The sequence below is a fragment of the Erinaceus europaeus genome, chromosome 13 (assembly GCF_950295315.1).
Source record: "Erinaceus europaeus chromosome 13, mEriEur2.1, whole genome shotgun sequence".
Lineage (NCBI taxonomy): Eukaryota > Metazoa > Chordata > Mammalia > Eulipotyphla > Erinaceidae > Erinaceus > Erinaceus europaeus.
Genome location: NC_080174.1, coordinates 47,197,538 through 47,212,422, shown reverse-complemented (window position 1 = coordinate 47,212,422; position 14,885 = coordinate 47,197,538). Strand labels below are relative to the sequence as shown.

General features: G+C 51.1%; 1 protein-coding gene across 7 annotated transcripts in view; it reads left to right on the top strand.

Moving 5' to 3' along the window:
- The window catches only part of COL16A1 (collagen type XVI alpha 1 chain), a 59,247-nt gene that overhangs the window by 7,935 nt on the left and 36,427 nt on the right, over window positions 1-14,885 (top strand). For all 7 annotated transcript variants that reach the window (XM_060205740.1, XM_060205738.1, XM_060205739.1 and 4 more), the window contains exons 6-29: window positions 388-654; window positions 1,302-1,382; window positions 1,540-1,665; window positions 2,430-2,483; window positions 2,762-2,788; window positions 3,221-3,256; window positions 4,250-4,276; window positions 5,594-5,656; window positions 5,900-5,941; window positions 6,058-6,102; window positions 6,203-6,238; window positions 6,591-6,653; window positions 6,991-7,035; window positions 7,128-7,223; window positions 7,638-7,676; window positions 8,141-8,185; window positions 8,354-8,389; window positions 9,578-9,688; window positions 10,049-10,084; window positions 10,295-10,330; window positions 10,402-10,512; window positions 10,831-10,875; window positions 14,542-14,577; window positions 14,739-14,783. In XM_060205740.1, the coding sequence (XP_060061723.1) occupies window positions 388-654; window positions 1,302-1,382; window positions 1,540-1,665; window positions 2,430-2,483; window positions 2,762-2,788; window positions 3,221-3,256; window positions 4,250-4,276; window positions 5,594-5,656; window positions 5,900-5,941; window positions 6,058-6,102; window positions 6,203-6,238; window positions 6,591-6,653; window positions 6,991-7,035; window positions 7,128-7,223; window positions 7,638-7,676; window positions 8,141-8,185; window positions 8,354-8,389; window positions 9,578-9,688; window positions 10,049-10,084; window positions 10,295-10,330; window positions 10,402-10,512; window positions 10,831-10,875; window positions 14,542-14,577; window positions 14,739-14,783 (1,548 nt within the window). The remainder of the gene's footprint in view (window positions 1-387; window positions 655-1,301; window positions 1,383-1,539; window positions 1,666-2,429; window positions 2,484-2,761; window positions 2,789-3,220; window positions 3,257-4,249; window positions 4,277-5,593; window positions 5,657-5,899; window positions 5,942-6,057; window positions 6,103-6,202; window positions 6,239-6,590; window positions 6,654-6,990; window positions 7,036-7,127; window positions 7,224-7,637; window positions 7,677-8,140; window positions 8,186-8,353; window positions 8,390-9,577; window positions 9,689-10,048; window positions 10,085-10,294; window positions 10,331-10,401; window positions 10,513-10,830; window positions 10,876-14,541; window positions 14,578-14,738; window positions 14,784-14,885) is intronic.

The window sequence follows — 14,885 nt, the reverse complement described above, 5'->3', positions numbered from 1 at the left end:
CCTCCCTCCCTCCTTCCCTCCCTCCCTCCCTTCCTTCCTTCTTTTCTTTCTTTCTTCCTCTTTCTCCTAAGGTTTATTTTATTTATTACATTTGAGAGATAGTTTCACATGGTGGGAGGAGAGAGAGAGGGAGAAAGAGATTGAGGCCAGAGCACCACTCCTGTGCATATGGTGCTGGGAATTGAGCTGAGAGCCTCAGCATATGAGTTCACTGCTCTGGCAGTTGAACTGTCTCCCCAGCCACCACCTCTTATTCTTTCATGATGGACTGCTCTGAGAGCCCAGGCCTTTCTGGATCTCACTTTCCCAACAACGTGAAGTGTGCTCAGGAACCTGAACTTTTTCATGCTCTAGCCTCTATCCTAGTCTTTTCCTGAATCCACACAGATTTCTCTGGAAGTCAACAGCCAAGAGCGAACCTTGGAGCTCCGAGCCCTGGGCCAGGATGGTGACTTTGTTTCCTGTGTCTTCGCGGTGCCCCAGCTCTTTGACCTGCGCTGGCACAAGCTGATGCTGAGCATAGCTGAACGTGTGGCCTCCATGCATATAGACTGCACTTCAGCGTCCTCTCAGCCCCTGAGGCCCCGGCGGCCCATGAGGCCTGGGGGGCATGTGTTTCTGGGCTTGGATGCTGAGCAGGGCAGGCCTGTCTCGGTGAGTCTCTGGCGTCTTCCCCCACTCTGGGGTATCTGAACGAGCTTCCCAGTCTGTATCGGGCCAGGTTCTCCCCTTGCTTGGAATCTTCTTGTGGTTCTCCCTTGTTCTCCAGATTGCAGCCTGCGCGTACTAACCTGGCATTCAAGGCTCTTCATGGTCTGACCTCTGCAGATGTCTACAGCAGCATCTTCCTGACTAGCTCTCCACGCAGCTCTGCCCCATCAGTTCCATCCTATTACTCACCTCACTCATGTGTCCACACCCCTGTGCCTCTGCTGTTCTCTCCACCTGGAAAGCTGCCCCTTGCCCACCTATCTGTGGAATCTCCATTGCTCCCTCAAGGCCCAGCTAGAATGGAGCGCCCTCCTCCTGTTCCTCCAGGGGGCCAGCGTGACCGTGTCACCCTCTTTCCTTCATGTGCTGTCTTGCTTTGCTTTTGGTGACAGTACTATTCTTGACAGTCACCCAGGCTGATTTTTGGTGACAGCACTATTCTTGACAGTTTCCCAGGCTGAGGTGGAAACCCTCCCCCCCCCCCCCCAGGGTGAATCCTGGGGTGGAGTGGTCTCTGTGCCCTGCTAGCGGGTCAGGGTCTGGAGTGCTCTGATGAAGTGTGGGGACACTGACCTGTGTGCCCCCCTCAGTTTGACCTTCAGCAGGCGCACATCTATTGCAACCCGGAGCTTGTGCTGGAGGAGGGCTGCTGTGAGATCCTGCCAGGAGGGGTAAGTGGCTGAGGCCCCACATGACTGGAGAGTTTGAGGGATGGTGTACTGAAATGGGGGCCAGGTGGGGACTTCCCAGAGGCCTTAGGTGAGTGAGTTGGTTGGGGCAGTTTGCCTTCTGTCCTGACCCCTGTCCTTCTACCCCCACCTTTGGCAGTGCCCCCCAGAGACCTCCAAGGCTCGCCGGGACACCCAGAACAATGAACTCATCGAGATCAACCCACAGACCGAGGGCAAGGTCTACACCCGCTGCTTCTGCCTGGAGGAGCCTCAGAAGAGCAAGGTGGGCAGGCAGGCATGGGCACAGGCAGGCACAGGTGAGACTGCCCCTCTGCTAACTAGACTGGCATCTGGCACCAGGGTCAGCTGGCCATGTACCCAGGGTAGGGAGGTCTCTGAAAGGCTTGCTTATTTCTGCACTACCATTACAGGGTTCAGGAAAGCAGGCAGCCCATTGGGGTTGCCCTGTGCATTAATATTCCCTTTTAATATTGAGAGATGTGCCCATTTATCTCTGGCAGCACCTGGATCCTGACTGATGCCACTCCAGGTCCCTCTAGTGAGGACAGGGCTACTCTTATAGTCAAAGCCAGGCTCTCCAGGTCAGGGATGCCTGGGGTCTGAGCCAAGCCACACTACTTCACTCAGAGCTTGTTCGTCCTCCTGGGTCCAGCCTGAGGTAATGCCAAGTGGGCATACTCAGCACGTCAGTAGGCTGCCTGTCCACTCTCAGGTTCTGTAAGGGTGGCAGGGAAGTCCAGTCCCCCTTTCCCCCCAGTCTGCCCTCTGGCTGGGCACTGAGCCTAGCATTTGGGTGCAGGAACACAGGATCCCATTGACTCATGGTCATGTTTCCCCGCCATCACATGGGTGGGGGGAAGTGAGGGGGCCTGTGTAAATGCCAGGGGCCAGAGAAGCTCTTGATGTCCTGGGATGTGCCAGATGTCGAGGGTGCTGAGGTCCATGCCCCTACCTGGGTGCTCCTTTCCAGTGTGGGCTCCAGAATTTCTCCCTCCTCAAAAGTTCCCTTTTGCTTCCTTTGCTCAGGTGGATGCCCAGCTGACGGGAAGAGTTAGCCAGAAGACAGAATGGGGAGCAAAGGTAGGGAGGGTGGGCGGGTGAGGTGGGGTGGGGATCCCAGGGTGCCCTCTGTCTGCTGTCTGGGAACCTTGAGTAACACACTAAGCTCCCACACTCTTCCACCTGCCCTCACCCCTAGGCAGTGCCTAGACGCCACCTCTGAGGAGGGATGGGTGGCTGGGGTGAGATGGACATAGCACTCAGTGCTTTCTGGGGCTCTCACCCCAGAAGCTTCTTGTGTGGGGGGTGTTGAGGAATGTTCCTTTCCTCACCTATTCTCATGCCCTCCTTCTTCCCAGGCCCATCAGGAGGCAGCTGCCAATGAGGTAAGCCTCCCATTCCGACTGGAAAAAGGGGGTCAGGGGAGCGGATCCCAGCATGAGCCTCCTAGACAAGGTTGTGGGGGCACCGGAGCCTGGGCATGGGATACTTGATACCTCCACAGTTCCCAACATGCCTTGGGCCCTGGCATTAGGGCCTGACTGCCTGCTGCCTCTCCTTGGGTGGGGGTGAGCTCAGGTGGGGGTGCTGGCTCTGTATACTCGGCCATGGACATCATGAAGACAGCCTGACTTTCAGCCAGGGGACCTGGGTTCTGAGCATGCTGTGTGGGACTCCTCCCTTCATACTCTCCCAAGACACCTCTCAGGACACAGGAGGTGCTCTGTGCTCAGTGTGTGTTCAGGGGGAGGGGTGAGGGCTGGGGAGCCTGATACTTGGCTCTCAGAACTCACCTCCTGGCCCATCTCCCCTTTCAGTGCCCACCCTGTGTCCATGGTGCCCAGGAGAGCAATGTGAGTGAGCAGGGGTGTGCAGAGTGGGGTGGGGGTGGGGTTCTGGAAGTGGGTGTTGCCTTGACAGCTTCCTGGTTGAGAGAGGACAAAGGGGTCTTTGTGCATTTTTACACTCCCTCCCTGCCCATTCCCCAGAGCTGAGCCGTCCTCCACCCCCATCCTCCCCAAGCAAGGGCTGCATGGAAGGAAGCCTCCCCCGCTGTGGTCTGGGCAGTGTCAGGGTCCATGGTGGAAAGGCGACCAGCTACTGATGATGGCTGGTGGGATCAGGACCTTGAATGCTGACCTCAGCTTTGCATTGCTTGCAGAACTCAGGTCTGCTTTGCTTGGAAGGCTTCCCTTAGCATCTTAAAGGCCTAGAGTAAGGGAAGGACTCCCTCTGAGTGACGTAGCTCAGTCCTGGTCCCCCAAACACACGTTGGCTTAGGACCTTCTCTCTTATCCTTCTCTAGCTGGCCCTGATCCAGCATCCCATGGGGGGATTCAGAGACAAGGGAGAAGGTTTCAATGCAATTCCACCTGGTATCCAATTATGCCTCTTCCAAGGGCAGCATGAGTCACCACTTTCCCATGGCCTGCCATTCTGACTTGGCAGGCCACACTGGCCCACAAAGGGTGCAGCTCTGGCTCTCCTCAGCACCGAGACCCCATCTGCTGCCTGCCCCTCTTTCCATTTAGTCCCTCCTCCCCAAATTTGGTAAGACTGATGGTCCCCAGATGATGGGTTTCCATGGCAACAGAGAAACCATGTTATCCTAGTAAGTGGGGTGGAGTTAGTTGGAGCCAGGCAGTTTAGGGATGGCAGATTAGACCCCTCTGCAGGCCGTATAACCTTACACCATCAAGTCAGAGAGAGAGCAGGGATGGGACTGGGCTTCAGGCTGCAGGTCTAACCACGGTACTGGGGGACCCTGGCTAAACTGCTTGCCTTCTTTGGCCCCCTGGTTTCTTCTCCTTTCCTGAGACGTAATGTGCTCTATTCTATTCTCCCAGGTCACACTTGGTCCCTTTGGCCCCAAGGTGAGTCCCAGATAGAGAGCAGGACATTTAGGTGGCCCTAGCCCTCCCACAGTGTGTGAACCTGAGCCTGTGGAAGGGGAAGTGGGCGAGCAGGTATATATAAGAATGCCAAGAATTGCCTTTTCTGAAGTTCTGCTCTTACCTTCCTGAAGCCCCCCTAGTATGAGAGGGTGGGCAATATCAGGTTGCTGCAGGGGGAGTGAGCCCCAAGTGTACCCATAGGTGTGACTGGTGTGTCAGAGTGACTGTGTTTATCTGTGGCTACGTGTATCTCTGGGGCGTGTTTTTATAGATGTGTGGCCTCCTGTGTGCCTGCCTGTGAGAAAGATGAACCCACAGACCTGTGGGCCTCACAGGGCAGCATCGAGTCTGCTCACAGTAGTCAATTCATTTACATGAATCTGTGGGCTACAACACTGTCCTTGGAGATGTCTTCTTGGGACTCTTGATAACGCCAGGCTCTGTGCTCTGCACTTTTTCTGCAGCCTTACATCCTTTCCTCCCCTTTCTTTCCCTTCCCTCCATTCCTCCCTCTCCTCTTCTCTCCACTCCCTTCTCTCCTCCTTCCCTCCTTTTTCCTAAATACTCCTACCCTTCCCCTCCGTCTTGTTTCTTTTCTTTTCTTCTTTCGCCACCAAGGTTATTACAGGTACACAGTGGCTGTATAGCTCCACTATTCCCAGTGGTCATTTTTTTTTTTATAGAGGATGAGAGACGGAGAGATAGAGGGAGAGAAAGAGAGACACCAGCAACACTGCTGCACTACTTATGTAGTTCCCTGTCCCCACCCATGGTAGGGATCAAGGACTTGTCCCAGGTACTTTTACATGATAACTTGTGTACGCTACCAGCCTTCATTTTAACCTCACCACAAGCCCATGAAGTAGGTGCTGTCATGAGCCTCATTTTATTGATGAGGAAGCTGAGGTTCATTTTAAGTACATGCTAGTCAGTGGTGGAGGCGGGGTTTGAACTCAGGCAGCCTGGCGTGACATCATGGGTTCTGCCACTCCCCCATGTGTGGCCTTATGACCTGAGTGTGCAGCGTGTGGGCTTTGACTCTGGGTAGGTGTGTGTGGGAGGAGATACCGTTTACCTGTGACTTTAGATTTGCCAAGTTCAACCTTTGTGGTAGGAGCCGTGTGTATGAATGCATATGGAATCCATATACTCCGTGCTGTGGGGGTTGAAGAGGGCTGTCCTCCTTGAAGCCCCCAGGTGTGGGGGGAGGGTACAGGAGAACAAGTTGGGGAGCACTTCCTTGAGGCTGCCACTTACTCCCTCTATTCCCAAATGCTATTTTGGTCTCATCCACAGGGAGGGAAAGGTGAGCGGGGCCTGCCTGGCCCATCAGGCCTCAAAGGAGAAAAGGGAGCCCGGGTAAGTACCCCCACCCTGCCCGCAGCAGGACCCTTCCCAGCTGTGCCCTGGGGGTAGGGGTAGGGTGTGAGCCACTACTCCACTACCTCCCTGGAAATTTACAGTCTGGACTAAATGAAGGGACAAGGGAGGCCAGGGGATCAATGCATAGAAACCTCTCTGTTCTGGGGGTACCTGGGACTATGAGAGTCCATGATGGGATCTTCAATGGCCTCACACCCCACCCTTTTTTTCTCTCCTCAGGGTAATGACTGTGTGCGAACCTCCCCTGATGCCCCACTTCAGGTAAGACCTGAGGTGGGGCTACTTCAGGACTAGTGTGGGGTCAGTCTTAAGGGAAGGGTTGAGGCAGCCCCCGAGGCAGTCCCAGGCCTCTCTCAACTCCTTATCTCCCTGCTCAGTGTGCAGAAGGTCCGAAGGGAGAGAAGGGGGCATCAGGACCGTTGGTAAGTGTGGGGCCAGGGAGTATGGCAGAGACAGTGGGGTCCTGACCCAACCTCAACCTCCTTTCCTCATCCCTTCTACTGTGTCCCCTCTTCACCTCAGGGGCCCTCAGGACTCCCAGGCTCCCCAGGCCAGAAGGTAAAGGGCCTGGATTTGGAGGGGTGGGGGGCTAGGGGTGGTCGTTGGGCTTTATAGACATGGACCAGGAAGGTCCAGAGCATCCCCTAGAAGGTGGTGTCTCTGGGCTCACCTGGTAGCTGCCTTCATCCCTTGCAGCCCCCCCCCCCCCATCTTGCCTAAGCTCCTTGGCTGAGAGGGAAGTGCCCCAGATGCCTGAGTGGCCTGGCTGCTCAGGAAGTACTTTCCTGCTATCTGACCTCCTGTGACAGTGTCCAGAAAGCCATTGTGTTGTTCTTAACCCAACTGGAGGGACCCTGGCTCTTCTTGATCCTTCCCTCAACCTGTATCACCTTGTCTCTTCTTTCCCCAGGGCCAAAAAGGAGACCGGGGTGATGGAGGCATCAAGGGCTCACCGGGAAAGCCAGGCCGAGATGTAGGACGCTGCAGATCCTTCCCTACTACAGCCCCAAACCCTTTAGCATGGCCTCTGGGACTGCGGGAACCTAACCTTCACCACCCACCACACTGTCCTTGCTCAAGCAGAACAGACCCACATGGGAAGGCTGTGCCAGAAAGGCACAAGGAGGGGATGGGACGATCAAGAACCTCACCAGGCCTCCTACTTCCTAAGAGCCTCTGACCTCACACACCCTGAGGGTGACACCTGAGGACATTGAAGCATGAGCTGAGGCTTGGCTTTGGGCTGGGTAGCTGGGTAAGTGGCCTATCCCAGCAGCAGGGGCCCACCACTTTCCCTCTCTCCCTGCCAGGGCCGGCCTGGGGAGATCTGCGTCATGGGCCCCAAAGGGCAGAAGGTGATTGTGGGTGTCTGGGGGGGTGGGAAGTGGTGGGGGGAGGGGGCCACAATTGTGGCAGCTCTCTCATACCTACCTTGTGTCTGTTTCAGGGAGACCCTGGTTTTGTTGGACCTGAGGGGCTGGCAGGAGAGCCAGGCCCCCCAGGCCTCCCTGGGCTTCCAGGGATAGGACTGCCAGGCACCCCAGTGAGTACCCCTTGCCTCTCCTGCTACCCTTTCCTTCCCTCAGAGGCCCTTCTTCCTGGCCAGGTATGGGGATTGGTCATGGTAGCAGGAGTCCTGGTTGGGGGTTCGGGTTAGAGGAGTTCACTGTTTCTCACAAACAGTGAAGCAAATCTGCAGGTGTCGGTCTTTCTGTCTGTCTTCCCCTTCCCCTCTCAATTTTTTTCTGTCCTATCAAATAATATGAAAAGTTAAAAAAAAATTAAAAAAGAAAAGAAAAAGAAAAATGGCCTCCAGGAGCAGTGGATTCATAGTGTAGACACTGAACCCCAGTGATAACACTGAAGCGAAAAAAAAAAAAAGAGGTCTTACTATGACTCAAAGCCCTTGGAAACCTGTGTCTGGGAAACCTGTGTCTGACCATATTTTTGCCTTCAGGGGGCCCCTGGTGGCCCACCAGGCCGTAAAGGAGAGAAGGTAAGCACTGGCAGGAGTGTGGGCTCATGGGCCACATGGTGAGAGGAGAGGAAAATGAGGAAAAGAAGGGCAGCAGGCTCCAAGTTGGGGAGGCAGTTTGGGCCAATATCCCCAGCCTGCTGATAAGGAGCTTTGGCCCAGGTTCCAGGCATGGGGACTCAACAGGAAGGCCCATTTTATTCCTGGAAGTGTCTCTGCTCTGATGTCACCTAGAGCATCTCTCAACCTGCCATACCTGGGAAGGGGGGCAGCAGGGCCTCATGTTGTCTCTTCCTTTGCATTTGAAAGGACTTGGGCTAGATGGACAGGCAACAGAAAGGGAGTGTGCTGACCAAACAGACCAAGAGGAGATGGGAGATTTGGCAGAAGTTGTCCTGCTATCCAGAGAGGGGGCTGGGTGGGAAGGGGTGCTGGGCTCAGATTGTGGCTGGGAGCCTTCCCCTTGAACCCTCTTCTGTCCACAGGGCAACTCTGGAACTCCAGGAAAGGAAGGTCCTAGTGGGAAACCCGTGAGTGGCCTAGTACAGTGCAGGGCTGGGATGGGAGGGAGTGCTGCCCTCTGCGCCAGGTTTGCTCTATTAAGGCTTCCAAAGGGAGGGAGCTTGGTGCTGGGACCCTCTCTTGGCATTACCCCTCCTCTGCCCTGGCACTAACACCCACTGCTTCTTATCCAACAGGGGAAGCCAGGGATGCCTGGTCTGAAGGGGGAGAAGGTGAGTTGGTTGTCCAGCTGCCTGAAAGTGGCACTGAGCACCTAGGACCCTAGGCCCCAGGGGTGGGGACATGGAGCTTTCTTCATTATTTCTACAATGTGTGGTGTGAGTGTGTAATTACTAAGTAAGGAAGTTAATTTGAGAGTCAGACAGCTGGGTTCAAATTCTGCCTCTCCCATATAAAGAATTTATGAACATAGCAAAAGTTAGCTAGCTTCTCTCTCACCCAAGTTTTTCACATCTAGAAATGGGACACTCTGATTTCCTTTTCTTTCTTTTTTCCTTTTCCCTTTCTTTCTTTCTCTCTACATATATATTATTACTACAAAGATTATCTTTGGGGCTTGGTGTCTGCATGACAGACCCACTGTTCCTGGTGGCAATTTTTCCTTTTTTAATTTGTCTTTCTATTTTGTTTGATAGGACAGAGAGAAATTGAGAGGAGAGGGGGAGACAGAGAAGAAGAGAGAAAGAAAAACACATGCAGACCTTCTTCACTTATTGTGAAGGCAGGTGGGGAGGGGGTTCAAACCCAAGTCTGTGCATGTGGTAACGTTCGTGATTAACCAGTTGCATCGCCACTGCTTCATTCTTTCATTCCTCTCTTTTTCCTTTTCTCCTTTCTCTCTTTCTTTTCTTTTCTTTTCTTTTCTTTTCTTTTCTTTTCTTTTCTTTTCTTTTCTTTCTTTCTCTCTCTTTCTTTCTTTCTCTTTCCCTTTCTTTCTTTCTTTCTTTCTTCCTTTCTTCCTTCTCTTTCTTTATTTCTTTTCTTCCTTCCTTCCTTCCTTCCTTTCTTCCTTCCTTTCTTTCTTCCTTTCCTCTTTTTCTATTTGAGAGGCCAAGCACCACTCTGTCATTAATGATGCTTATTGTCTTGCTTGTTGTTATGTGGCACACAGGCTTAGACCCAGGGCTTCATGCACACAAACATGCCCTCTACCTACTGAACCACCTTCCGGTTGAGACACATGCTTTCTTATGGTTTGTTGTGAGGAAGCAGTGGATCTGGAGTTGAAGGGATGAGTCAGTAGGACAGAAAGTCCTTCCTGTGTTGCTGCTCTGTCTCCTTGACATTGAGGGGCAGTGTGCTGGTCCACCCAGTGGTTAGAGGTCCATGGGTACAAGAGGCCTTGTTTTCTGAGGGTCTTTGTCCTGCCTTGCCCACTCCTGGCCTCTCCCTTCTGTTAGGGCGACCCCTGTGAAGTGTGCCCAACACTGCCTGAAGGGTTCCAGAGTTTCATAGGACTTCCTGGAAAGCCAGGACCCAAGGGGGAGCCAGGGGATCCTGCACCAGCCAGAGTGAGTACCCACAAAACAACATGGGTGTATGCATAGGGCAGAGCTGGGAAGAAGGAGTGGGTTCTTCCTGTGACCATCGGGCGATCATGGGCAGAGGGTCTAGTTTCTCAGCTAACTTGGTCAAGGAACAACCATAGAGTTTAGGGCTGAGCTAGAAGGCCACCCCAGGTCTCCATGGAAACCTCACAGAGGTCTTGAGGAGACTCCAGGATGCCTTTTGGACAAGCTGGGGTGGAGCTCAGCCTTATAGTGAGAGAGGCTGGTTTTCCTCATGGAGTGGAGGAAAGGAGAGGGCAGAACTGGCAGAGAGTCCCTGTCTGGGCTTCTCCACTCCATTCCCTAACAGACACTTTCTTTCAGGAGGGCCCAGGAGCTGCTGGACCAAAGGGTGACCGGGTATGTCTCCAAACTCTCGAGCGGGAGCTTATCCAGGTCTCAGTCAAAGAATCCCTGGACCTGGGGTGGTGACCTTGAACCTCATGGGACTCATGGGACTCCTGGGTATTGGAAGTTTGTGATGTGTGACATTGCTGTCCTCATATATGGCTAGGAAGCTTTGGGGTACCAAATACCCAATCTCAACCCACAAATCTCTTTTCCCTACAGGGAGATCCTGGCATACAAGGCCTCAAAGGAGAGAAGGTGAAGGGACCCTGATCCTTGGGGACTCTGACTGCTCTGACCCTTTCTGATCCTTTTTCTTCCTTCTGCAGGGGGAGTCCTGTTTGTCCTGCAGCTCAGTGGGTCAGAGTCATACTCCTGGGTCCATTACAGGGGCCAAAGGAGATGTAGGCCCTCCTGGCTTTGGTTTGCCTGGCCTCCCGGTAAGTGACTGCCCCCTCGTAGCCCAGCCCAGTATGACCTGTCCTTGCTGCCCTGATGGCCTCCTTGGCTTCTTAGGAGGGAAATCCCAAGGCAGGTGTCCTCAGCCTGCAGTCTAGTCCTTCCTTCCATCCCTGCACTGCCTGGGTTACTGTCCCCCATGGCACCTACTCTTGGAACCTCTGTGCATCCAGTTATGTAGCAGCTATCTTCAGAGCTGTGGGTCTAGAAATTCCCACCTTGCCTCAATCTGGGTGGACACTGGGATCTTGGAAGTGAGACTGGAGACATGTTATGACTGAGTTGATTGTTTTTTTCAGGGGAAAATTGGGGCTCCAGGGCCAACAGGACTGAAAGGAGAGAAGGTAAGCCCTGGGTTTGATGCCGAGAATGTTAGGGCTTCTTGGCAGAGAGACAGTGGATGGGTGACAATATGGACAAAAGATCAGGGCCAAGTGGTGGCACACCTGGTTAAGCATTCACACTATAGTGCATAAGGACCCAGGTTCAAGCCCCTGGTTCCCGCCTACAGGGAGAAAGATTCATGAGTGGTAAAGTAGAGCTATATGTGTCTCTCTGTCTCTCTCCCTCTCTATCTCCCCCGCCCTTGCAATTCGTCTGTCTCTATCCAATAATAAATACAATAAAATTTAGAAAGTCTTCCTTATTTAAAAAAATGCAGATCAAATTGTAGAGTCATCGTGAAATAAATCCATCAGAGTTTTGCAGAGTGAAGTAGAATTATGTATTTCTGAGAACCCTCATATTCTCCAAGATAATTCGTATATTAATATAAATCAGTTAAGTGCATTCAAGATGACTTTATAATAAAATAATATTTAACGTATTTTTTACCACTTTTTATGTGCTAGGCACTCTTCCAAGTGATTGTACATGCGTGTTAACTTATGTCTTCCTTCAAGACCTTTTTATTCTTTTCAAACCTTATTTATTTATGAGAAAGAAAGGTAAAGGGAGAGAGAACTGGGGCATCACTCTGGCACATGTGTTACTGGAAATTGAACTCAGGGCCTTATGCTTATGGGTCCAACACTTTACTTGCTGTACCACCTCCAGAGCTAAGACTCAATGTTTTTTGGTACTTAATACTCTTGAATCTTATAATTAATGAGGTGATTGCTCTCCCCCACAAAACAACTTTTAAAGTATCCCCAAGGAGAGACTTAGGAGTAGAAACCACCACAGGAGCCAGTGCCAGTATAGAAAAACAGAACTGCAATTGATGAATCTGAGAGCTGAGGATTAAAATTATTACAGGAAGAATTTGTTCATTGAGGGACTCTCAATTTTGTGAAATTTAACTGTGAGAGCTTGACTAGGTCCTCAGTGAATAACAAGAAAAATATTCCCCTCTTCCCACATCAGGAAAGGAAATGGAGTGTTTTTTGGAAGTTCCTTCCAGAACCTTATGGATTTATTTCATCATTCCCATTGCATGCATAAGGCAGTGGAGGCACAGAAAAAAGACATCACTTGCCTGGTGTCTTAGTGGGTGTTTGAACCCAGGAAGTGTGGCTTCAAAGTCTATAGTCTTGGCTGCTCAGTTGGGTCACTCAGTTTTGGCATGCTTTGTTCACATTCACATTTGTGTTTCTGATACTAATATGACAGCACTGAATGACCAATGACAGTACAGTATCAAACTGAGAAAAAATATTTCTTTACTTTGATAAGACAGAGAGAAATTGAGAGGGAAGGGGTTGAGGAAGAGAGGAGGAGTCGGAGGAAGGCCTAAAGCTCTGATTCACACCTTTTGAAGCTTCCCCTCTTCAGGTGGGGACTGGGGTCAGAACCCCGAGTCCTTGCAGATGGTAAAATTGTGCACTCAGTTAGGTGTGCCACTACCCTGCACCTTCCCCCCTCCTTTTAAAAGCCCTCTTGTGGCTTGACTTTGTCCCATAGTGCTGTTCTGCCTGACAAGTTCCTGCACCACTGTGCTTCTCTTCTCTCTGCCTGCTGCAGTTGCACTGCTGTCCCCTCATTCCAGCAAATAGCGATGAGTGTCCCCCCACATTTAGATTTTGTGCTGTGGGTCACACTGCCTAGACTGCTTCTCTTCTCTGCCCTTTCCCTGTCATTTCTCCTCTTACTGATCATGATTTTGGTTGCCATTTCTCTGACTACCCTGTCTAAAATGACCTTCCTCACCTCCACTTTCTCCTCACTGTGTTGATTCCCTTTGTAGCACTCATCGCTATTTACAGTTACTATTATCTTTTTCATTTTTTGTTAGTGATTTAACAGTGTTTTACAAAATTATAAGATCTCAGGGTGGTGATTACATTTTCATACCCACACTTGGTGAGTGTGAGTCACCACATCCTCCACCAAAGTTCTGTGCTCCTCCCCATAACCCCCAGAGTTCTCACAAAGTGTAAGAGACAGAGTGGCTGCCATTGTTTCTTTCAAGTTCATTTGTTTTAGTCATCTGTTATATGTTCCACAGATGAGCGAAACCATTTGTTAGTTGTCCTTCCCCCTCTCTACTTAACTACATTCACATAACCACCTCCAGCTCCTTCCATTTTGTTCCAAATGATGCAATCTTCTCTCTCTCTTATTGTAGAGTAGTGGGCATTTAGGTTGCTTCCATATTTTGGCTACTGTGAGTAGTCCAGCTATAAACTTAGGGGTGCATATACCCTGTTGAATGAATGCTTCCATGCTCTCTGGATATATGCCTAGGAGAAGTATTGCCAAGTCATCAGATATTTCCATATGTACTTGTTTAAGACTCCAACACAGTTACCACTATTTAATATATATATATATATATATATATATATATGTTTATTTTGCGTAGAGATAGAAATGGAGAGAGAAGGGGGAGATAGAGAAGGGGAGAGAGACAACTGCAACACTGTTTCACCACCGGTGAAGCTTCTCCCCTGCAGGTGGGGGACTGGGGCCTTGAACCTGGGTTTCTGCACACTGTAATATGTGTACTCAATCATATGTACCACCACCCAGTCCCAGTTACCATTATTTTTAAAGTTCTTGTTGTCCCCCACAAGTGTGTAAGCTCCACAAGGCATGCTTGTGCATGCAATTTGTGCTACAGCCCAGCACCTCACCCAATGAATGGCATGTAGAGGCATCCAGTGCACAGCTGTTGGATTAATAAATTTTTTTTATTTAAATTTTTAATTTAAGAAAGGATTAGTGAACAAAAGCATAAGGTAGGAGGGGTACAACTCCACACAATTCCCACCACCCAATCCCCATAACCCACCCTCTCCCATGATAGCCTTCCCATTCTCTAGCCCTCTGGGAGCATGGACCCAGGGTCATTGAGGGTTGCAGAAGGTAGAGGGTCTGGCTTCTGTAATTGCTTCCCCGCTGAACATGGGCGTTGACTGGCCGGTCCATACTCCCAGTCTGCCTCTCTCTTTCCCTAGTAAGGTGTGTCTCTGGGGAAGCTGAGCTCCAGGACACATTGGTGGGGTCTTCAATCCAGGGAAGCCTAGCCAGCATCCTGGTGGCATCTGGAACCTGGTGATTGAAAAGAGAGTTAACATACAAAGCCAAACAATTTGTTGAGCAAACATGGATCCCAAGATTGGAATAGTGGAGAGGAAGTGTTGGGGAGGTACTCACTGCAAACTCTAGTGTAATCCTGCTTTCAGGTATATATTTTGCAGTAGTTTATGGATACGTGTGCGCATACGCTCTCTCTCACAGAAACTGGTGTATGTCTAGGTTATGGGACTTTGTTAGAAAGTGAACTACCTGAGATGAAATTAGAGTGTACTATAAAAGGAAAGGTCTCACCCGAGTAATGAAGCTGAAGGGTTGTCAAATTAAAGATCTTCTTGTGCTGGATGGGACTGGGAGTCGGTGAAGTGAGACTGGTGGCTGTGGAGGAATTTCTTCCTCTTTTTGAATCTGAATTTCCCTAGCCAAGAAATGAACAGTAGTCTAGAGGCCCCAAGGGGCTACTTTGGGGTTTGGATTGACCTAGCAGCTGTGTGCCTCCCTGCCTTGACTCTGTGTTCTTGGTCTTGCTTCAGGGTAATTTTGGAGAGGCAGGACCTTCAGGCAGTCCAGTAAGTATTCTTCAGACAAGCTTGCATGAAGGAAGAGGGGAATGCTGCCCCCTGCTGCTGGGGAGATGATGGGCCTGAACTGTACCTCAGTGTGGCCCACACAGATACTGGGCATCAATCACACATGCTTTTTGTTTGTTTGCTTGCTTTTCATCCCCTAGGGACCACCAGGGCCAGTGGGACCAGCAGGCATCAAAGGGGAGAAAGTGAGTCGGGCATTCTCTGCAGCCAGCTTGAACTTCCCATACATACAGCCTCCTTGGTGCCCCACTGTCCAGGGGTAACCTCTGATCCCTGAGCATGGGGTT